This window comes from Pelobates fuscus, chromosome 12 (genome assembly GCF_036172605.1).
Source record: "Pelobates fuscus isolate aPelFus1 chromosome 12, aPelFus1.pri, whole genome shotgun sequence".
Classification (NCBI taxonomy): Eukaryota; Metazoa; Chordata; class Amphibia; order Anura; family Pelobatidae; genus Pelobates; species Pelobates fuscus.
Window position 1 is genome coordinate 115390471 of NC_086328.1, and position 24973 is coordinate 115415443.

Here is a 24973-nt window from a genome sequence, read left to right on the forward strand (position 1 = left end):
ATACATTCACCCACAGTCAGACCCATACACACATAGTCACAGACCTATACGCACAATCACATACCTACAAACACATAATCAGACACACAAATAATCAGAGATATACACACACAATCACAGACACCTACGCACAGACCCCCCACCACACACGCAAAATCACTGACAAATCATACACAAAAAATTACATTTATCACTGTCATGTAGTGTGTGTGTAAATATATATATATATACACACACACATATCCTCCCTGCACCCTGCACAGAACCCCTTCCTGCACGCTGCAGTCTCCCTGCACCCTTCACATACCCTCTCCCCCACTGCACCCTGCACAGAACCCTTCATCCCTGCACTCTACACAGACAGACCACTCCCTCCCTACACTCTGCACAGACTCCTGCACTCTACACAGACAGACCCCTCCCTCCCTGCACATTGCACAGACCTCTCCCTCCCTGCACCCTGCACAGACCCCTCCCTCCCTCACCCTGCAGAGACCTCTCCCTCCCAGCACCCTGCAGAGACCCTCCTCCCTCCCTGCACCCTGCAGAGACCCCCTCCCTCACTACATACTGCACACAGGGCCGCCATCAGGGCATGACAACCGTGACAATTGTCACGGGCCCGGCGGCCCTGGGGGGCCCGGCCGCCCGGGCCCCACGTGTATCAGCGGAACTGCCGCCGATGCATCTGCACCGGGCCCCACACGCTGATGGGGCCCATCAGGTGGCCCAAGCATTCAGGGCCACCTGATGGGCCCTATTATCTTCAGGGGCCCGGTCAGCGCTGTAATAGCGCGACCGGGCCCCTTTAAAAAAAAAAAAATGCAGCCGGAAGCAAGTGCTGCTGGGAGGAAGTGACGTCCGGTCATTTCCTCCCAGTTTACTCCGCGCGGGAAGGAGGAGAGAGAGGCCGCGAGGAGAGGCAGCCGACTCACATCATCCCCAGCCACCCTCCTGTGACGAAATGGTAAGGAAGAGAGGAGGGTGGCTGAAAATGAGGTGTGTGTATGTCAGTGTGTGTGTATGCCAGTGTGTGTGTATGCCAGTGTGTGTGTATGTCAGTGTGTGTGTGTCAGTGTGTGTATGCCAGTGTGTGTGTATGCCAGTGTGTGTGTATGCCAGTGTGTGTGTATGCCAGTGTGTGTGTATGCCAGTGTGTGTATGTATGCCAGTGTGTGTATGCCAGTGTGTGTATGTATGCCAGTGTGTGTATGTATGCCAGTGTGTGTGTATGCCAGTGTATGTGTATGCCAGTGTATGCCACTGTGTGTATGCATGTGTGTATGTCTGTTTCAGTATTTGTATCTGTTAGAGTGTGTGTGCATTCCTGTGGGCGGGATTTGGAGGCGGGCCCTGTGGGCGGGCTTGAAGGGGGGCCCAGACCTTGAGCTGTGTTAGGGGCCCCAAAATTTCTGATGGCGGCCCTGACTGCACAGACCCACTCCCTGCACCCTTCACAGCCTTCATTTCTCCCTGAACTGTACTAAGTAGAGCCCCTGTACCCACGCACATGACTGGGCAGCACGCACATAATATCTATGTATGAGGGCCTCACAAAGAAGGGGAAGGAGTAGTAGCCAAAAAAAAAAAAGCTTTACACCAAGTGGGGGGCCCTTGATCTCCTATTACCCGAGGGCCCTGTGAGTTGTCAGTCCGCCCCTGTCTATGAGAACATGCTGAATGGCGTAGTGGAGCGTTTTGCTGTGTATACGCAATAGCCTCCCAATGCACTCATATGGGAAAGCATTGGATTGGATGAAATTGTCAAATTTGATGAACTCATCCAAGGAGGCCGAGTGGGGCAATCTGTGATGAAACCCGAGGGGCACTAAAAAAAAGGTGAGTTTTACATCTTTTTAATGGGGGTAAAGGGGTGAGAGGGGGCCTAAACAGAGCATTTAGAACTATATTGTCAGGAATACGTGTTCAGTGTTCCTTTAAAATCAGTACATTTCTCATCCAAATCCTGTGGAAAGTATGGGTTCTGGAAAAATCAGTACCAGTGCTATTTCCCTGTTGGATGCACTAGAAACCAGCAAGGAAATAGTAAAAAAATAAAACTGAAAGGAACAAGGGTTAACCTACAGTGAGGGAAAAAAGTATTTGATCCCCTGATGATGTTGAACGTTTGCCCACTGACAAAGAAATGATTAGTCCATAATTTTAATGATAGGGGTATTTTAACAGTGAGAGACAGAATAACAAAAAAGAAAAAAAAATCCAGAAAATGCATGTCAAAAAAGTTATAAATTGATTTGCATGTCAATGAGTGAAATAACTATTTGGTCCCATATCAGGTAACGAGCTGAAATTAGGAGCACTCTTAAATGCAGTTCTCCTATTCTCAGCTCGTTACCTGTATAAAAGACACCTGTCCACAGAAGCAATCAATCAATGAGATTCCAAACTCTCCACCATGGCCAAGACCAAAGAGCTGTCCAAGGATGTCAGGGACAAGATTGTAGACCTACACAAGGCTGACATGGGCTACAAGACCATCGCCAAACAGCTTGGTGAGAAGGTGACAACAGTTGGTGCGATTATTCACAAATGGAAGAAACACAAAATAACTGGCAGTCTCCCTCGGTCTGGTGCTCCATGCAAGATCTCACCTCGTGGAGTTTTAATGATAAGAATGGTGAGGAATCAGCCCAGAACTACACGGGAGGATCTTGGTAATAATTTCAAGGCAGTTGGGACCAAGAAAACAATTGGTAACACAACGCTGTGAAGGACTGGAATCCTGCAGCTCCCACAATGTCCCGCAAAATTTAAATATGAAATGGTTATGGTGCCTGTGTGTCCTTCTAGGAATGTAGATGCATCATGCAAGGGAATATTGGTGTGTGATGGCAAGTGTGTATTTGATTGTAGTGTCTGTGAGTAAATGCTGAATATTTGTGCTTATTTGTGTCTCAATTAAGGGTAGGTTTTGAGCAGCGTGTGAGTGAGAATGTAGGGATGGGGTTTGAGTTTTAAAGGACGCCATAGTCACCAGAACTAGCTCTGCATGGGGAAGCTGTACACTCGCCATAAAGATGTATTGACTCAATAGGTTCTATGAGAAGATGATGGTTGCTGTGGCAATTTTCTGTGCATGCGCACTAGCCTTCCAATGCTGCTCTGTGGAGAATCGTTGGATTGCCTGAATGTATTTTTTCCTTTTGGATGACCTGGTTCTCCCCACTTTTGTCTCTGTTACCTTATTCCCCTACCACCCCACACAAATCTCTCCCACACCCACAACCTCTACCCGTGTCTCTTCTCTATCTTAGCTGTGTCTTTCTCCAATTACTGTATTTCTGACAAGTCAACTCCTGCTCCAGTCTAATCTTTTTGTATGTTTTTGCAATTTTTGAAATCTCTACATCTTGCAATGTATGTGTTTGCAATGACTGCTCTTTTAGCCGTTGTGTATAAATGAAAACACTCATGCAATGGTTTCAAATGTGGCACTAGGCCACTTACACTGAAATAGAGATCTATGCCCTAAGAAGTAGGTGTGGAAGAGAATGCTTCCCTACTACAAATCCACAATGGCATCCTAATAAGTACTTCTATACCATGTCTGTACAACGTGGCATTTTTATGTCTGTACCCTGTAGCTATAACTCAAATTTCCATTCTTGATTAGCATTTTATAACACATTTATAGATCCATAGCTTGTTTTATACGAAGGAAAACATCTAGGATATATAACTTTGGATTACACTATTTGTGTGCATGAATTTTTTTGTTGTAATACTTACAGTTCGATGTAGTAACTTCATGATGTATATTTGTGTATTAACCCATATGACTGTGGCTGCTATTCAAAATACAAAGTATGCTGACATAATCAAGATGTTCACGTGTTATATGACCAACATTTTTAGAATGGAGAATGCTTGTGATCTAAGTCACTTTGACCCTGGTATGATTGTGTAAGGAACATATAGGATATATCTCACTCATACTATGCCACGGACTGACCCATGAAGATATAAGCTAATCTGGAGGGGGGCAGACTTTCATAATAATCCCAGCCACACGTAGGGAGCATACATTAAACAATACATGCAAAATTATATATTATCACTAGGGAATCTACTAGTAAACTAAGATAACCAACTCATTTTTTTTAAATGCTAAAATATATGACCTGAAAAACTCCACTAGAGTTTCAGGAGGAGGGTCGTCTCCTATCACTCCATCCCCCTAGGTTCCAACTAGTGAAAAAGATACTTCTAGCTGAATAGTGCTCAATGTCTCAGACCATGCATGATTTCAAACCATAGATCAATAGATCTTAAACCAACACAGTACATAGGAGGGTTCTGTATATGAGACATGAAACATTACCTAGTGCATCTGAAAGGATTTGCTGAAATCTAATTGGTAGAATGTTCCAAGCCCGCTATTGCAAAAATGTTGTTGTTGTGAGTGGCTCAGATATATCCGTGATCCTACGTGCTTTGAGTCCGGTACCGGGCTTGGATGCTGCTGGATTCCCATGAGATATTTCATGTTCCATTGTATTAAACTTTGAAGATTTTTTAAATGTTTAATAAATAAATATATTTCATTATTTCCGGAACTATAAGAGGTATTTAATTGGATTCGGAGATCATGAGCTCACAGTGCACACATTTTTTGGACTTTTTTTGGGTGACTCACTAATCATTGGTTTTGCATTCTTTTTGAATTACTGCTTATACATTTAGTGCTGAATCGGTTCCTTTGGAATTTTCTTTCTTCTAAAAAGGTGGATCATTTCGTAACCTGGTATTTGGCAAGAGTAAATACAGTGGACAAGTTTACCATATTGATTTGCTTAATTTATAAATGCGGAGGAGCATCTCCCAATTTTGTCTTCTAGTGGTTCTCAGAGAAAGAAGTATAAATGATGAGCAATAAAGCTTTTTGTGTTGTAATTAAAGGGTTACTCAAACCACCATGGCCACGACAGTGCTTTGAAATGGTCATGGTGGTAGGAGTCAGTATGTGCAGTGTTTCTGCTTGAAACATTTCACACCCAGAGTTATGTTTATTTGTATGCCATGTTCCGGTGTTCTATCAAAATTCCCTACCCGTGAAAATCCCCTACCCTCGTCACTTCCGGGGAGGGGAATCAGCTGGATCCTGTGCTGCACATGTGTGCTAGCACTCCTGCTACTCCTCCACAGCCAGGTCCTGGAAGGTTAGTAAAACTAGTTTTACACTTTTATTATAGTTAGTGCATTCACTAAGCTTAGGACATGGGTTATTTAGGGTTCAAATTAGGGTTAGGATTAGGGACTTGTTCATATTTAGTGATATTGCACATTAGGGGAATATCACTAAATAGTGATTTCTCACACTTTATTTTAACCCTTACCCCAAGGGTTAGGGTAAGAATAGAGAGTGAGAGAGGTTAGAATCACTTACCTAACCCTAATTTGAACCCTCACTTAACCCTAAATGTCCCGTGTGCCTAAGCTTAGTGAATGCACTAACTATAATGAAAGTGTAAAACTAGTTTTACTTACCTTCCAGGACCTTGCTGTGGAGGAGTAGCAGGAGTGCTAGCACGCATGTGCAGCACAGGATCCAGCTGATTCTCCTCCGCGGTAGTGACGAGGGTAGGGGATTTTCACGAGGTAGGGGAATTTGATAGAACACCGGGCTGGCTAATGTCAATTCTGTGCATAAATTACATCTGTTGTCAGCTTACCCATGTCACGGTTCTCACCGCTACATCCAGTCTGACAGACGAGGTCACCCCAGGAGTGCCCAGCAGGGGATTTGAACCCTGGCTTCGTGAATCTTGCTCTTTTGCCACTGAGCTATCCAGCCATTCATAGTATTGCCCTAATAGGTGTCCTCGCCTTGTTTCCAGCACTGGGAGCTGAACTTGCCCGTGGCTGCTCTGCACACCTGTATCCCATATTAATTGGCTGGATATAAAAGCCTGCCTCACCCTGGGAGGGGTGTCAGTTCATTGACTCTGGTTCCCTTGTTTGGTTCTTGTCTCTCCGTATCTGCGTTCCAGTTTTCCTGTCTGATTCCGGCTTCTGACCTTGGCTTTCCTCCTGGACTACTCTGATCTCTGGCTTCCCTGATTTTGGCTTTCCTTGACTACGCTTCTGCTAATCCCTGCTGTACTGAGACTTGGAGCACTTTTCCACAGACTCACAGGCCAGGTGGCATCTTACCTGGTCACCCTGGTCTGTGTCTACTTTGCAAGGGTGAGCGTTTAACTCTGCGAGCTGGACTCCCTATCAGGTAAGATTCATTACAACCCTGCACACTGACAACAGATGTGATAATCTTCCCCTTGCAGGTGCTTGATTAGAATGCAATCCCCTCCCTCCTTCCCACCCAAATTGAACTCCCTCTGCTTCCCTCCATTACCCACAGTGATTTTTTTTTTAAAAGAAACTCTCTCCCCTCCTCTCCGAGCCAGCCCAAAAGCGCGTATGTACTCTGAGAAGGCGCAACGGACCAATCTCAGGTTACATGTAGGGGCAGAGCGGAAATCAGCGATTTCAGGTAAGTAAATATTTTTCTTTTTACAGGTTTGAAGTGGGGGACTTTCTTCATAGTGCCCCCCTACCCCCTCCATAAGGGTTTTGAAGTAACTATTAATTGGTTATTTAAGCATTTACACTCGAAGATGCATACGATATACATGTTATGCCGGAGAGTGTTTAAAACTAAAAGTTCAGTTCTTTATACAAACCGCAAAATAAATGTTAAAATAACAATATTACCTGGATTTTTTTTAAAAAATAAATCCGTATAAAATAAAATGCAAATGCATTCATATTAACTTGTCTAAGCAAGCTACCGTTTAATTTAATTTATCATTGAAGATTTGTCAGTGCATGGCAGCCTCCATCTTGGTAAGTCCATCACAGTTTTTGGAACCCTTGGTTACAACTATTGATTAAAAAAAATAAGTTGTGATATCAGCAGCCATTTAGGATCTGTGCTTTCTTGGGAACTCCCAGAATCTGCGGCATATGCTTAAAGACAACACCAACCCACATAAAAACACTGACACCATATTTTTTTTGGTAAAAACTTATCACAGCTTTTATTGATAAGTTTTAACAAGTAAAGTTAAGGTCATTGTCAACACAATGCCAATATTGACATGTAAATCCAGCATCCTGCCTTTATACAATTATACCCCCTGACAATGACATATTAACTCTTTGAAGACCCCCAATTTTGGCCATTTTTGAATAAAGCTTGTACAAGAGGGGATAGCTTAGAGTTAATTCTCAGTCAGAGAAAAGCTTAATAGCTTTTGTATTCATTCTGATTCTATTTTTGTTTGGTTTGAGACATGTGCATGTTTGTTATTTACTCTCTATCAATATCCAGATTATATCAACATTTAAAACTGTTACTTCGTTCTGTTTTGAATGAGGATATAAAAAAATCTCTTTGTATTTAATTGAATAGGGGTTAAGCCCCAGACACCACTGGAGTGTCATATTGGTGACTGTATTCAGGGTGAGAGGTTCTGCAGCAGCAAACCACTCTAAACTGAATATTTCTATACTCTTACAGTAACTACACTTCTTTTCCTCCTCCTCTTTTTTGGTATCCTTTTTATCCTCCTCTTTAAGATCTATATACTAAATTCATGAACCGGGAACCGTGACTTAATCCCCCACTGGTATCCCGACCCCTAGGGCCGTGAGCGTGTGAAGAAGCCCCTGCACCGCCCCTCTCTGGAGAACTCCCGCTAATAGATCTAGACCCACTATGCCTCCGGTACACACCCCATGGACACACTATGCTCCCATAACCTGTCAGGGGAAATTACAGAGTGTCGTCTGTCATTGGAAACGGGGAACCCAGCTGCTGTTTGTCTGGCCATATGCCTACCATCTGCCACCCTCCTGCTGCCAACCAAACCTGTACTGGGGCCCACCTCCGGGGAAACTCTTGGGCTTGCAATAGGGGGGCAACGGTGTTGGGAGCCGACTCACCCGGCTGATGAACAGCTGATGTCTCCGCTCTTCCACTCCAAGTAGCACCAGATCCTGCTGCAAAGTCTGCCGTTCGTCCTGCCTCATTCCTGCTGTTCACTGTGCAAATAGGTCTCTGGCCCGACTGGTGCAGCTCTTGTGCCGAACGCCCAGCTGCATCTGAAACAAGATAGTCACCTCCCGAACGCTCAGCTGCATGTGAAAGGTCGCATTCACGAACTGAACGTCCGGTAGTTTTTGTACCTGTAGCTACGCGGCCTGAACATTCGGTAGTTTCCATGCCTCCACATTTGCAGCCCGAACGTTCAGTAGTTCCCGTACCTCTTGTTCGCGGCCCGACCCTTCAGACGGAACCTCAGTCCTGTTGCCACAAAGCAAACATGCGGCTGCATGCCGACGCTTCCCACGAACTCCTACACTCCCGGTTTTGCTGCCAACATCCTCACCAACACTGCCCGGGTCTCCAGATGGGCTCCGCTGTCGCCTCGTACCCGGCACTGTGCTGGGGCTCAATCTCTGAGGGGGCCTGGTTCTCCAAGTGGGCCTCCCCGCTGGGAACGTGGCAGATCCCGATGGCAAAGCATTGCCTAAACGGCCCTGCAGCCACTCAACGCCTCTCTCCTGCACAGCTGCCCTGACTCCTGCTAGCCAATCTTACATCCTGAGCTGAGAAAAACCTGCAAAGGAGACAAAAGGAAAACACTACACAAAAACCTGTCACAACAACAAGTAAGTGCAGCTTAATTAAAATGTCCCCTTAACCTAAAATGGCCCCTTAATATATGGCCTGGTAACTCCACCCACAATGCTATTTTTTTTTATCCAATCCCACACACCCACGTCACTATATACCTGTCTCCTAGCAATGTCAAGGCCCACTCCCCTTAGCTACGCTGGTACATGGGCTACAGGAAACAGGGTAAGCTTCTTCGAACCCTCTGCTGATACTCTGTGTCTAGCATGCCCAAGGTTAGCTGGAAATATTTAATTAGATTTTTTTTTTTAGTAAAAAGAAACTGCAGAACAAATGAAAATGATCAAAACAAGGTATAGACATGTGTTTGTTAAATGCTAGGATGGCGCACAGATTATGTCTGATAACAGAGACACTTTAAAAACGTCTAATTCTAGGTTAATATGCATATTTTATAATATAATATCAGCCACTCTGACAAAGCCTGTGAACATCTGGAACGTATAACTGTGTTTGTTGCATCTTTTGTGCAGAGCAGACCTATTTACCACTGTGATCATATACTACATTTATTGGTGTGACGGGTCTCATATGGTGATGATATAGCTTTATACACTACTTCAGTGCTGGGCCTTCTGGCGCGGCTCATCAACATGCCGGATGTTACTGCCATATCTTCTTGCCGCGCTTTCTCTTGCATTATGTCAGACGCCAAACTGTACCCTTATATTGCTCAGACTTCTTGGCCCTGATAATTGACGCGAACGTGCGTGCATCGTTCTGAAGTCACATGGCTGCCGATAATGTATCCCTTCCCTCTTAGGGTTATTTAAGCTCAACTGAAACCCTTCTCAGTGACTGTCACGGTTTCCATTATTTATTCTTTGTTTTCTGAACCCAGCTTGTACCTTGGCTAGTCTCCATTCTATATTCCTTGACTTTGGGTTTGTGTTGCATACTTTCTATTTCCCTGAACTCAGTCTGTCACATACTATTCTATATCACGTTGAGTCCCATCTCTCTAAGGCCCAGTAATACATTTTGATATTTTTATATATTTGTGTTTGTTCAGTTAAGTACTGTGTGTTGGGTATAGTTTCTCCTGACATCCATGGGGTAAGCCATTACACTTCTGATAATATCTGTCTTTTATGTCCTGTTTTTATTACAATATACAAGTGTGCTGACTGTATCTATAATCCATTCCTAGAAGAAGTCACAGAAGACACAAAGTACAAATTTTTTTTTTTGTTTTTTGTTTTTTTTAAAGTAGATCTTCCTCAACTCTAACTCCTCATCCTCAATCCACCTCATCATGAACACTAACTCCACTATGTCCGAACAGAGGTGGATGTTAAACTCTGTTTCTATACTCTCTAGGCAGCTCAAGCAATGATGACTAGAGAGTTATCATAGAAACCATGCACTGTGGTTGCCATATGTGGAGAGCAGAAGGACTGCCAGTGAGAGGTATTTTCTTCTCTCTCTTGTCAGTCCATTCTTTGGCATAGAATCTATGCTGAAGAATTGATTGACATGCAGAAGAAACACCTATTTTTAAGTTTTTCTTCCAAGCTATACATTTTCTAACAAATGTTGTGCCGGCAGTGGCAAGTACCCTTTAAGGAAAAAGTAACTCAACACCAACTGGCCCTTGGCAAATGTAATTTCTCCTTTAGTTACTAAAGCAACCCATTGACCAAAATTAATCAATGACTGGATTCAATGAAAGCAGGAATACCCAGACTTGATTACTGCCAGCCAAGTTTAATGTCTAGAAGTGATGAGAAGGACAACTATTGAGATATATTCATGTGAAAATTGTTTACAGAGCAATTGCTAAGGTTCTGAGAGTCCAGGAAACTACTGTGAGAGACATCATTTTTAAATGGAGATACAAGAGTGGTGTATATTCCAGCTTACCAAAATACCTCCAAAGGCACAGAGATTATTAATCTAGGGTGTCTCAAAAACATCCAGGACAACATCTAAAGAACAGCAGGTGTGACGAACTGAACCTCTTCACGGGTTCTTGGAGTGGCATACTTGCCAGCCCCTTGCCCTGTGACTATGGCCCCTGTGTTAAATCCTGGTTAAAACCACTGTGTGTGCCTTTTTGTACTTGTATGGCCACAATTTGATCGTTTGAAGCGGCACTTTGAAATCCCGAACTCCCACAGCCATTCGAAGTGCCATTCGACCATGAGGTGGAGGCCATCTTGTTCGCATGGACCAGGGCCACGAGTAGACTTTGGGTGCAATTCTATGGAACTATATTCGGCAATGGGACCATGCCTGCGGTTGGTAAAAAATGTGACTTCCATAAAGATTCTAAACCCCTGAACTGATCTGGGTGATATTTGGATGTGTTGGTCACCCAGATCAGGGCTATCAGGGGATATTGTGTGTTTTGGGGTACCTTTTGGGGTTTTGTAAAGTGTGTATTCTTTTTCAATTGGAGATAGTTGAGTTGATACAGTAATTGACTCAATTGTCTCCCAAGCAGAGGGGAGGGATGTTATGCCATGTGTGGTAGTGCCTTAGATTTTAACTCTATTGTTATTGGTTTACAAGCTTGTGTCACTGTCCCCCTTGCATGGGGATTGTCATGAAAGCCAGTGTGGCACCACTAAAAAAGAGTTCCTGCTTACCCTCAACATAGAGTCTCATCTCATGTGTGGGGGGAAACAGCTGTATCACTATACTCCCCTGGGATTATCATCACTAGCCCTTTAAGAGCTGTTCCTGCTACGCTCTCTGGAGTAGGAGTGGTTCACCCACTGGAAGCTGGATCCTGGTCTTGGGTCCAGGGTGGGTGGAGAACGGCGAGTTCCCAGCCAAGCTGTAACCCTGGACGTTGGGGCTAAAGTGCTGATGGTGTCGGGTGGAGTGCTTGGAGACTTTGGTGAGCATTGGGGCATCGGTTGGCTGAGGCACCCGGTCGAGGTGCCAGGCGGTCCGTCACAGCAGGCCTCTTAAGTCTCAGCTAACATCAGCGTCCATTTGGCAATAATAAAGAGACTGGGCAAAAATGCAATGTATGCAAAAATGAGTATTCTTCTCACATTTCCATAAAAGAGCACATTGATGACACACAAATATTTTGGGACAATGATATGTGGACAGAAGAGCCAAAAATGGAACCTTTTAAAGGCCAAAGGTCCATTATGTCTGCCATAAAGCAAACACAACATTTTACAATAATGATATCAACAATCATAGTGGTGGTAATGTTATGATGTGAGTATGCTTTGCTGCCTCAGGCTCTGAAAGTCTTTCCATCATTGAACGAGCTTTTATATTTTACTGTACTCTCTACCAGTAAAATCATAAGGAAATTGTTCAGACATCAGTGCGTGGTCTGAAGTGGAACTATAATTGGGCTACACACAAGGACATTGGCTCAAAAACAAGTAAGTCCACCTCAGAATGGCTCAAAATAAACTATATTAAGATTTTGGAGTGTTTTAGCCAAAGTCCCCATTTAAACCTTATTGAGATACTTTGGCATGACCTTGAACAGTTGTACTCAAAAACCCTACAGACTAACAGCGATTTTTTTTAGAAGAAGATGTGTCCACAATGATGTGAAAGACCATTGTCCAATTACAGGAAACACTTGCTGCAGTTGATGTTGCTAAAGATGAAGTAAGCACTAAGCAGTTATTAAATTCAGTGAGGGGGTTTGATTTCCTCAATTTGTATTAATAATCTCTGGGGTTTCAAAAAACAAAAAAACTAACAAACAAACAACTTATAGCCATAGTAAGGTTGTAGTTTTTTTTAAGACACATCTTCATTGCTGACTTTGTTAACGTTAATTCTTGTATAATTTCTAAGAGATACAATAGGCATGTTTTATAAAAAATGTGAAAAGATGTCTTTGCCACGAGTCATCACATACATAGACAGGTGGAAATTCATTAATATTCTGATTTTGCCTTATTTTGCCTTTAACCAAAGGATTTCATAAAGTTAATTTGTTCTTTGGAAAAGTCAAAATATGTAAAGATATAACAATTGGTTGTACTGAAGAGCTCACTGATTTAATTAAGCAACATTGGACAAGAACTGTGTCGATATTGCTTCATGAAATAGGTGTCCATGGCCGTACATCTGCTCACCAGCTCATCATCATGAGCAGTGCAAAGAATTGGCTAGAGCGGTGTAAAGTGCACCATCATGGAACACTAAAGCAGGGGGAAATGTGTTCTCTGGAATAATAAATCACGCTTTGCTATCTGAAGGTCTGGTGGAAGAATCTGTGTGTGTTGTGAATTCCAGTACAAAACTATATATCTAGGTGGTTTAGCTTTAGGGTCACTGTTATATTTTTATTTTTTTGTAAATATGATTTTTATTTCAAAGATAAAAGAGTCATTCCGAGACGTGCAAGTCTCCATGTACAGTTATTAGCAATATTCAGAACACAACGTGTGTCCAACCATAGAGAAACAATAGAGCACAAATATAAGCTTGTGGGCGCGCAGGCCCCATGGAGCAGTGGACTCGCAGGTCCTCGTCAGTGATCAAAATATCTCCGCTATGCTTCACATAACCATATTATCAGGTAATAGCTGTCTCGTGGTAGATTGAATCTGGTGTTACATAAAATCGTAATAGGCACTGTACATTCAATCACGACTAGGATTCAGGACATCACGTGTGTCCCTTTGGGAGAAAACAAAAGAACAAAAACACATTCTTGTGGGCGCGCAGGCCCTATGAATCTCAGAGCTCGCAGGTCTTCGTCAGTAGTCTACAAGCAACAGTTTGTCTGACTAGATCTGTAGCTATCATGAGTTTGGTCTGGTGATATATAGGATCGTAATGGGCACTGCGAATTCGGCTACCGACCAGGTCTTCAGATGTGTAGGTCGGTTAGGCCGATGGGCAGATTTGTGTACATTAGCCGTCAGTGCCCAGTGCTCATGATCATTCAGCCTAGTGTGTCTGCTTGCTCTGGGTTACGGGTCTTCGTCTCTCTAGTCGGTGCGAAGTAAGTGAGTCAGGGAAAAGGGGGGTAGGGTTCAGGTAGGGAAGGGGGGATAGGGTTAGTCTACTGTCTGCATTTGTTGGTCTTGGGATATCGGTCGTGTGGTCGGTTAGCATGGACTGGAATTCCGGTTTCGTTGTCATCAGTATCCACTGCGTCCATATGTCTAGGTAAGTTTGCTGTTGTTTTTGCGGGCCAGCCGCGTACATGATAAGTTCCTCAACTGCTCTGAGGTCCTCCATTTGGGCAAACCACTGGGATATGGGTGGGGCCGTTTTTTTCTTCCAAAACTGTGGGATTAATTGTTTTGCTACATTAATGATCCGGATCGTGAGTGTCTTTTTATATTTGGATGTGGGGGTGGGCGTGTGGTGGAGCAGCATAGCTGCTGGTTCAAGAGGTGGGGGATTATCTGAGAAGCGGGCCATGACTTGATGGATAGTGTGCCAGAACGGTTGTATCAGTTCACAGTTCCACCAAATGTGTAAGAGTGTGCCTATCTCCTTCTCACACCTCCAGCATAGGCGGGAGTCGAGTGTTTATGTGATGTGCTGTAGCTGGTGTGTGGTACCATCTCGTGAGTAGTTTATAAGCTGTCTCCTGACTTTTGCTAAATGTTGAGCAGTGGTGGACATTGTTACAAATCTTCTCCCATTCTGTGGCGCTAAACGTCTTATTTAGGGATTCCTCCCATTTCCCCATAAAGTTAGGCGTCTCTACTGGGGTTTGCGTTTGGAGAAGGGACTAGAGGTGCGAAATTCCATGCGATAGTGGGTCAGGGGCTGAGCACAGTCTCTCAAAGGTTGTGAGATCTTTGCCCAAGGCCTGTCCCTGTGGGAGAAGTTTTATGTAGTTGCGTACCTGTGCATAGCGAAAGCGCGTCAGGAAGGGCTGAGGGGTCATCCCACGTAACTCTGTCAGGTCTTTCAGTCCCTGGCTGGAGCAGAGATGTCTTAGTCGGGGTAGGGGGTCGTCTACCAAAGTTTGTAAGGCTTTCGGGTCAAGGCCCGTTTGGAAGTCCGGATTATGGGTGAGAGGTAGTAAGGGGGAGGGGTACGTACTAAGAGCATGACGCCCCATGCTCCTCCTCCATACCGTCAGAGTCGCTCTTGTGTAGGGTGTGTAACGGGCTACCCTCCCTGATCCTCCCACTGGGAGCCACGGGAGTAGGGCGGTGGGGACACCCGCTGCGTGTTCCTCTAAGGACTTCCACAACTTGTGTACCCCTAGTTTGGACCATTCCACTACTCGTTGTAGGTGACACGCTTTGTAGTATAGTAGAAAGTCTGGGAGGGCTAGTCCTCCTTTGTCTTTGGGCCGTGTGAGCAGTGAGCGTTTCAGTCTGGGTCTCCTCCCGTTCCATACATAGGACCCCAGTGCTCCCCGGAGTGTCGTGAAGAAGGATGTTGGGATCAGGATAGGCAGGGCCTGGAAGAGAGAGCAGTCGTGGTAAAAAATTCATCTTCACCACTTGCACCCTACCCAACCAGGATATGTGGGGGAAGGCCCATTCCCTCATCTCTTTCCGAAATTGGGTCAGTAATGGGGTAAAGTTTGTCGCATACAGGTTGGTTACGCTCACTGTCAACCAGGTACCCAGGTAGCGTATCTTGTCCGAGGCCCATTGAAATTTGTAGCTCCTGCGCAGCTGGCCTGCGCGAGGTGCGGGTACACTAATGTTTAGAATATATGATTTCGAGAAGTTAATTTTCAGTCCTGAGAGGAGTCCGAATGTATGGAAGGCCTGCACTAGGTTGGGCAGGGAGACCTCTGGATGTGTGAGGAAAAAAAGTAGGTCGTCCGCATAGGCGGCAATTTTGTGGTGCGTGTCTCCTGTATGAAGGCCGGTGATGTCTGGGTGATGTCTGATGGTGTTCAGGAATGGCTCCAACGCTAGGACGAAAAGCAGCGGGGAGAGGGGACATCCCTGACGTGTACCATTATGTATAGGGAACGGGTCTGTTAGGGCCCCGTTGACCAGTACGTGTGCTGACGGTTTGGAGTACAGGGCTTTGATCCAGCCCAGAAGATGTGGTCCCATTCCCAAGTTTGTCAGTGTCCGGAATATGTATTCCCAGTTGACCTTATCAAAGGCCTTCTCCGCGTCCGTGGAGAGTAGGAGAAGGCCCGTGTCTGTCTCGGTTTTCCTATGCATAAGCGTCAGGGACCTGATAGTGTTGTCCCTAGCCTCCCGACCCAGCACAAACCCAACCTGGTCTGCGTGGACCAGGCCGGGTACGTGCGTCTGGAGTCTAGTCGCCAGGACCTTTGCCAGGAGTTTAATGTCTGTATTGATGAGGGATATGGGTCGGTAGCCGCCACAGTGCTCCCGATCCTTCCCCTCTTTGGGGATGATAGTAATGTGCGCCATTAGTGCCTGTCCGGGGAGTTCGTGTCCTTCTCTGATCGCGTTAAACATGTCTGTCAATGGGGAGTATAGTATGTCAGCGTATGTCCTGTAATATTTTAGTGGTAGCCCGTCGGGGCCCGGGCTCCTCCCTCATTTGGAGCTTTTAATCGCTAGCGCAAGTTCCTCCAAGGTGATGGGTTCTTCTAGTCGGTCTGTCACGCCTGTCGCTAGGGTGGGGAGTGTATGGGCCGAGAGGTATGCATCTATAGAGTCGCGGAGTCTGAGGGTGTGCATGTCTGTGTGCGGTCGTGGTAGGGAGTATAAGTCTGCATAATATGATCGGAGGATCTCCTGTATCTTAGTAGGGTGTCTGTGGAGGTTCCCTTCCTTATCCCGAATGCGGTCTATGTATGTGTCCCGCCTTCTTTTGTTGAGCATGCGTGCTAGGAGCTTCCCACTCTTGTTACCGTTAACATGAAAGAATGCCTTATGTCTTAGGACTGCCTCAGTCCTAACAGCGTTGCCTGGTGTGTAGGGAGTTGGAGGTGTTTGTTGAGGGTATCCAGGTGGTGTATGTCTGCCAATAGTGTAGTCATGCGTGCCTCCCTCTGTCTTTTCAGGAGAGCGCCCTTTTGTATGAAATGTCCCCTGCTAACACTTTTGTGTGCTTCCCATCGTATGGTGGGGGACGTCTGGTCGCCGTTGTGTGTAAAATAATCCCGTAGTGTGGCGTCTATGTCTGCAGTCAGTTCTGGTATGGCAAGTAGGGCTTCCTTCAGCCTCCACTTAGAGACCTTAGGTCTAAATAGGGGAGACTCCAGGGTGACCGACACCGGTGCATGGTCCGACCATGTTGCGGTGCCTTGGTCGGCCCGGAGTGCCAGCAGTAGGTGGTATTGTGAAAGGAAGAGGTAGTCAATGCGAGTGTAGGAATTGTGCGGGTGGGAGTAGAAGGTATAGTCCCTTTCGTCAGGGTGCAGTGCTCTCCAGCAGTCCACTAGTCTCTCCCTCGCCAGTAAGGCCCTGATTGCCGCAATGTGTTGGGTAGGGACGGGTGAGCGTCCTGAGGAGGAGTCCCATTTAGGGTCTAGAGCTACGTTTAGGTCGCCCCCTAGGACCAACACCCCCTCTGCGAAGTGCTGAAGTGAGCGGAGTGTCCGGGCCAGGAAACGGTATTGTCTGCGATTTGGGGCGTAGACGTTAGCGAAGGTGTAGAGCGTGCCCGCTATCTCCCCCTTTAAAAAGGTATATCGACCCTCCGGGTCGGTTTGTACGCCTTTTTCTGTGAACGGCATGTGTCTGTGGATGAGGATCGCAGTTCCTCTGGATTTTCCTCCCTGAAAGTCGCTGTAGTATCCTACAGGATAGTGGTGGTTAGTCAGTGTGGGACGTGACCCCTCCCTGAAGTGTGTTTCTTGTACAAACACTATCGATGCTTTACGGGAGAGAAATTCCCTCACCGCTCCTGACCGTTTCTCGGGTTGATTAAGGCCTCTGGCGTTCAGGGATAGTATCGTGATGGGGGCCGGGGCAATGGACATGACCGGGGCTCTTCTAGCAGTCGTGTAGCAGCGTAGGCTCGTCCGTCCGGCGGGCAAGCAGGAAGGTGGGATAGGGAGAGGGGGGGTACAGGAAGGCTTAGGTCAGACGGGGAGGGAAAAAGTCAGGAGTCAAGTGTCACAGTCGTCAAGTCTGTACGAAATCGCTATAACCAGCGGTATTGGAAAAGAGCGTAGGGGGGCTGGAACCCCCCCGTCCGCTAGAGGGCGGAGGGGGACCGCTCACCTGATTCTTGTCGCTCACTCCAGTAGGGCAGTCGAAGGAGTTCCGGGAATCCCAAGTGAGTAGGGCCCAGGGGGCCAAGTGCGCTCTCAAAAAGGTTGTCACAGACCACTGTGACCTCTCGGGGCACCACCCAGTTAGGATCCATCGTCTCCCCGACTTACGGCACAATCTATATAAAATTCAGCATATATGTCAACCTCACCATATAATGACAGTAAAAACAGTAGCAATTGTAATAGCCATAACACAAAACATATCAACATTTCAATATTACCCTCCCTCCCCCCCCCCCCCCGTACGGCAGAACCTGGCAGGTCTTCTGGCCTACTGTGCCGCTTCCCTCTCCCACTCCCAAAGCTAGATACCCCCTCCTTCCCCAGCCTAATGTACCAATCTCAATTAATGCAGTGGGCCCCTGAGTGTTAGAGTGTGGGGGGCCTGACAATGGGGCTGTGAGGTGTATTGCTCCTATTGTTACCTCTCGGGCCTAGGCCCTTCGTGGGTCCCCGTCCTCTCTATGAAAGTGTGGGTATAGTACCCCTTCCTCCCCCCAGGGCGATCCTATCTAGGCCTAAATTTCCCTCATGCCCAAAGTGGAGCCTCAGCTCCCATGATACTTGCTGTGGCAAAATGATAGTCAAAGTTCACAATGGCGGCGAGGTGCCGAGGGTGTTCTGCTGAGAGTGTTACAGTTCACAGTCCGCTAGTGATGTCAAAATGGCGGTTTCGGGGGGGTAAATTCTCAGGGATGGAGCGGGTTTCAGTTGGGTGTCCCCACTGGTCTGGTCGTTTGAGTACGGGGGGGACGAAGTCTCTGAGGGCGAGGGCCCGTGTCCAGTGATCTGGGGGCAAAGGCGTAGAAATTAAGCGGGTTCGGCCATGTCAGAGTTTCCGGCGAAAGGTGCAGCTCTCTTTGCAGCGCCTGGGCGTCTTCTTCCCCTAGGATCACGAAGGGGCCGTTGGGGGTTGCAACCTGTAGGCCCGTGGGAAAGCACCAGCGGTACCTTATGTGAGCCGCTTGTAGCTGCCTTGTAAGGGGTTTCAGAGCTCTCCTGAATGACAGCGTGGCTGGGGACAGGTCAGGGAACAGGTGGACTTCAGAGTTTTCCAGTAATATTTTATCCGTGCCCCTTGCTTTGCGGAGGATTTCCTCCTTCAGTGGAAAGCTTTCCAGACAGCAAATAATGTCACGGGGTGGTCCATCTGGGGGGCCCGGAGGCCTCAGGGCGCGCTGCACTCGTACAAAGCTAATGGGTATCTGGAGCGGTCGCATCAGCAATTTGTTAAATAAGTCCAACAAGGTGTCTTGGATTGGGCTTTTCCTGTCCAGCGCCTCAGGCACCCCCCTGATTCTGATATTTTGTCTCCTACCCCTGTTGTCCAAGTCCTCAATGTGAAGTGCCATTTGTTGCAGTACCTTAGTATGGGATTGCAGTCTGTCTGTGGTAGCTGCCTGAACCGCAGACATGTGGTCGCTGTCCGCTTCTAGCTGAGTCACCTTTTGGCTGAGGCCTTGTATTTCCTCTCGCATTGCATGTAGCTCAGCAGTGATGGACGCGTGGAGTTCCGCGTTTGCGGTCTTCAAATCCGCTTTCGTGGGCAGTTGTTGCAGTATAGACATTATTTCAGGTAGGGAGGCTTGGGAGGTCGGTAGTGGATGGTCACCTTGTGGGGATCGCGGGCGGGAAAAACCGGAGGCCGTGGATTCGTTTGAGGCCTGGTCTAGGTCCGCCGGTGCCACGAGGTACGGCTTCACGGAGGGGGTCAAAGTGCTTTTCGGGGTGTCCCCGGGTCTTTGAGCGCACGATGCGCGCTGTGTTTTCCCCATTTTCGGCTTTAGATAGTGCGGTCGGTGAGGTTGAAAGTTAGGCCGGCGGGGAGCTCACAGTTTATGCTGCCATCTCCGCGGACCTCCAAGCCACGCCCCCGGGTCACTGTTATATTTTGAGCTCTGGAGGATGTTATGTAACATTGTATATTATTGCACAAGCTTTATCATTGAGCTGACTTCGCTATACCTCTCGTAAGCAACAGCAAAGAATTTAAATAATGTAACTATAGAAAAATGAAAATCCTCGATAGGGGACAAGTGGTATGGAATTCATAAAGTGGCTTGTCGTACTTGCTGATATTGTTATATTTATATTTCTGTGTGAGTTCTTTTATATTTTGGCTTCTGCGCAAGCCTTCAAGTTGTATTACTCTTGTATCACCTATCGTGTGCAAAAATAAAGAATACATTTTTTTGGATTTTGGCTAGCCCCCTTGGTTCACCTTAATGCTAGAGTCAAGGACATTCTAAACAACTGGGTACTTCCAACTTTGTGGCAACAGTTTGAGGAATGCCCTGTGACTGTGACCATACACAAAGTGAGGTCCATTAAAATATGATTTGACAACTTTAGTGTGTAAGAACCCAATTGGCATGCACGATGCCCTAACCTCAGCCCTAATTAACACCTTTGGGAAGGATTGGAACACCAAGCACAAGCCAGACCTTCTAGACTAAAATCAGTGTCTGACCCCACAAATGTTCTTTTGGGGTAATGGGCACAAAATCCCACAGATACGATCCCAAATATTATAGAAAGCCTTCCCTGAAGAGTGGCAGCTGTTATAGCTGCAAAGAGGTAGTGGCACTGGCAATGTCAATGCCTATGGTGTTTGGAATGGGAGATTCAACAAGCTTATATAGGTGTTATGGCCAGGTGTCCACATGCTTTTGACCATATACAGGTTTATTTACTAAAGTCAGGAAGTCAAGGTAAATTCAAAGAGAATTCCAAATTTTATTTCCCAATAGCTGGACTGAAAACATAGCTACATTGTAAAATTTTCTAGTTCATCTATTTTGTTTTATAATTTGAAATTCACTTTGAATGCCCGACACTTAAGTAAATAACCCTAAGAATGTATATCTCGTAACTGTGTTAGAATCACTGTGCCATATAATCTTTATGAATAACTCACAAGTGCCATATCTTTAATTAATTTGATTTTAATTATATTCCAGTAGCATCCTTTAATTCTTACTTAAAATTTTCGCTTTGTATATCGTCATCTGTGTCAATGTCCAGAGTTCTTTTTTTGTCCACTTAATTTCACTGTATCCTTTTTGTGGGTCACATGGTATATAAGCATCTTTCCATGTCGATTTTACATTCTTTCATACTGTCTTATATCCGTTGATTGCTTCTGATTACCTACGTGTAATTGAATGGATTCTCTGAAATGTAATTTGTGGGAAATTCCAAATCTGCTCTTTCAAAATGTATTTATTATATTTTTTTTAAATGTATTTTACTTGTTTATTTGCAGAAACAGTTTTTATTGTTGAGTTGTTGATGAAATACAGCCTGTTTTATATCATCACATATTTAGCATTTTAACAACCCCTGGTGCCGTTATAGCAATATGTAGTCACTTAAACACCATTTTTTCAGATCAGACCTAACTAATAGGGTTGGTAAAAATCTTCAATGTTGTTGAACTATATAGTTTTTCCCATCTTTGCAATTTTGTCTTAATAATGTAAGCAAGTTCTCAAGTACCCACAACTCTCTACTTAGTAAACAGACCTCTACATATCTCTACATATCATGTTTCTGGCTAAATCAGCTGAGGGTCCAAAGAGCTTCGTATTTCACCATTCTAAAATGACAATTCAAGTTATTAGTTAACGAACATTATCAATGTCTAAAAGCAAACTTTGACCTTTTAAAATATTTCATAGAATCTTTCCACTTTGAGCAAGCATTATCAAATAATAAAAAAAAACACACACACATTGAGGTAGTGCACAAGTCATATTTATTTATTACACAATATAGTGACCTAAAACATTATTTAAGGGACACTCCAGGCACCAGCACGTGCTAAGTGTAATTAGAAGATAAAATACAGTTTGCTATGCTGTGTGTAGTTTTTATGGATTTTTTTTTTAGTTTCTTTTAAAAAATACTAATTAATTTTGCTCACTCGCAATTTATCATGTTTTCACATGCCACATATTATGCAATAACTTGGATTATAAAATGAAGAAAATGTGTTTATTATTGTATAAATGATTTCTACACATAGATTTATAGCTGGGGGAGTATCATAAGCACTATAGCCCACTATAGTGGCTCTTGGTACCCTGGTCCTTGGTACCCTGGTCCTTGGTACAGGGGTACGCCATTTAGCAACAGTTTTGCCATCGTAACTCTGTCCCTGAAGTCTTTGAGGCTCCTATAATGTCGGCTGGGGCACTTGGGCAAAAGCCAAACCAATTCCCATGCATTGGCTAAGAGCATCGGCTGACTACTCACAGCGGATAGATGGCATACTATGCGTAGAAATTTGCTCAAACTGGACATTTGTCAGCCAGTACCTCTTCTTATGGACTGGCTAATGATGCCTGGATGAAGCTGCTGAAAATGGTTTTATATGGGTTAAACTCTGTGTGCAGCGTTACATACTGGATCAGTATAGTCTCCATGCACCATGTCCACTTAAAATCACTGATGTTTTCATAGTGCTCGGAGACACCCTTTCATGTGGATACTACTATTTACTGCACAGAAGATATGAAAAATATTTATTGGACCGGCAGTCACCCTCACAGGCATCACAATTACCTGTCACCCGGATTATTAATATTGATAGTGATTAGTTTACTTGACTGACTGTATAGAAATAGCATGGGTAGTTTATCAAGTGTTTTCTTTTTTTTTTTTTTACATATTGAGAAATGGAATCTCCTAATGCTACAAATTGTTATAAACTTTCTTTGCCTTAATTGCCACTTTAAAAAAAAAACAAAACAAAAAAAACTTTGCATTTAAATGAGCTTTCCAGGCACCCACACATTAGGCTTATCACAGATGTCCAAGTTTAGACAGATACTGCAATAATTCATTTACTCAGTAGATGAGCCACAGCTGTGCATGTGACATGTAGGGGCTGTAGTGCTTTAGTGGCTATGGTGCGTAGAATGTCCCTTTAATCCCGGTACAGCAGAAATATAAAATATTTCAGTAGAGGGCAGAGCAAATCCAAATTCTATATGGGTTATTTCTAGAAGACCATAATGGATCTGTGAAAGGTATCTGTATATATATTATATTAATAAATACACACATCTTAATCTTGCACAGTAAGAATAGGGTAGAGAAATACTGCAAAAATGTGGCATACTACACTATAATGAATTAGTAAATTGTATTCTTAATTAGAATATATATTCTGTTGGCTATTATAATGTATAAAAAAAAAACGGAATAATTCTTGAATTTGAACAGAGAGTGGATATTACTTATTATTAGTTATATTCTAGCTAATTACTTACCAACTAGTAAGGAATGAAAGGAAGGCATACATGGAAAAGGTTTCTGAAGGCAACACAAGATGTTAGTAGTTACTTGGATAGTATTCTTGATAGAAGTCATCGCTCTTAACCTCAGTCACCTCTCCTGAGAGTTAAGGAGATAGCCGCATTGCCCTGTAAGAAAAGAGCAAGCATTTTATTAAAACATTTTATTGTGCACTCTAAATTGTTATTCAACTACTTTGATACAGTACTCCTGAAGTAGCAAGATTATTCATCATATATTATGAGTGTTTTTCAGAACGGACACTAGGTGGAGCTTTAGCAAGTCTATATAGTTACATTGTGAAGTACAGTTTACTATGACTCTCTGACTCTAATCTAATAGCTGATTTTAAGTAGAGTTTAATGCCCTTCATTAAATCTGAATCATGCACAAGATTTTTTGAGAAGCATAACTATTTTTCATTTATATAGTGCAAACTTCGTGTTCAGCTCTTTATAACGATACAATGAGGTTTATTTCACAAATTACAAAAATTAGACTTACAGACAGTGTAAGTTAAGACAAGAAGGAGGTCTGAATCAAATGAACTTGCACTCTAGAAACCATGGTTTTAAAGGTACAACACAGATGTATCTCCTATTTCCAGTGTAGCTACGGTAATTTGAAACTTTGGTTACTATTTATTTCCTTATATTACTATGGTCAGAATTAGAACGTTTCCTCACTTAATATATTTTACAGGTTAAATGCTGATATATGAAAACAAAACTAATGCTCATTGCTCTCATACTGCTTCCAAATTACAGCAGTTAGAGTGTCGACACTCTGAGCGATTCTAGCATCTTTTGTAGAGGTCAACATGCTAAATCACGCTGTAAGTTGTGTTCCTACTCCTTGAGATGTGTTATGGTGTTAGAAATTAAAGGGTTACACTAACCACCACAGCCTCCATGGTTATGGTTGTAGGAGTACCTGGCCCCATTCCCTGGTTATGGGGCAAACCATTTTGCAGAGATCTACCCTCTTACATGTGTCCCTGCTAGGTGCAGTGTGTCCTCGGAGGTCTGATGACATGCATCTGACTTTAGTATAGCTAAAGGAGCTGGATGTCCAGTGTCGCCAGTGATTGTCTGAGAGTATCAGCCAATGAATGCAAGTCTGTGTATAGAAATATGCACAGAATTATCATTAGCAAGCCTGGGACTGATATCAGCCAGCTCCCAATGATGCTGGTGGAGTTACACCTCCACCAACAAGGGGTTTAAACTCTGTATGTGCAGCATTTCCATACTGAAACATTAGACAGGCACCATAACCACTTCAAACCACTAAAACTAAAGTGGCCATGGTACTTGGAGTAACCTTTTAATGAAAGGTGAACTTGACAAAAGGGTGCTCATGAGAACAGGGTCTGTGATAAGGGCCCTCACTAAACACAACCTGTGCCCACGGCCATCTTTAACGGGGGGCAAACGGGGCAGCTGCCCCAGGCCCAGTTACTCCTGGGGGGCCAAAGCAGCTGCCCCGTGGGCCCCGCCGCCGGCATTAAAAAAAAAAGATTCCCTAATGGGCCCGCCGTGCTAGTATTGGGGCTGCACCGGGGCCCGCACACTAAGCATTTTCCAGCAGGGGGCCGGTCGGCACTGTGGCCCTTGCTTTTTTTCATTAACGGCTGCATGGGAGGAAGTGACGTCTGCGAATCACTTCCTCCCACCTTAAAGACATCGGGCCGTGCGGGAGGCGTCCAGTGAGGAGGGGGAGCAAGGAGAGCCAGACCCCCAACTCCCAACCACCCCAGCCAGCACACTTGACCCCAGGGAAGGAAGCCTCATGCAAAGGTAGGAAACTGAACAGTGTGTGTCTGTGTG

The 24973-nt window shown here is 44.8% G+C and overlaps 1 protein-coding gene across 1 annotated transcript in view; it reads right to left on the minus strand.

The window, feature by feature from the left end:
* HSD17B12 (hydroxysteroid 17-beta dehydrogenase 12) overlaps positions 1-24973 on the minus strand; it is a 166794-nt gene that overhangs the window by 125624 nt on the left and 16197 nt on the right. The window contains exon 3 of the mRNA XM_063438189.1: positions 23120-23272. Within this exon, the coding sequence (XP_063294259.1) occupies positions 23120-23219 (100 nt within the window). The 5' untranslated portion in view covers positions 23220-23272. The remainder of the gene's footprint in view (positions 1-23119; positions 23273-24973) is intronic.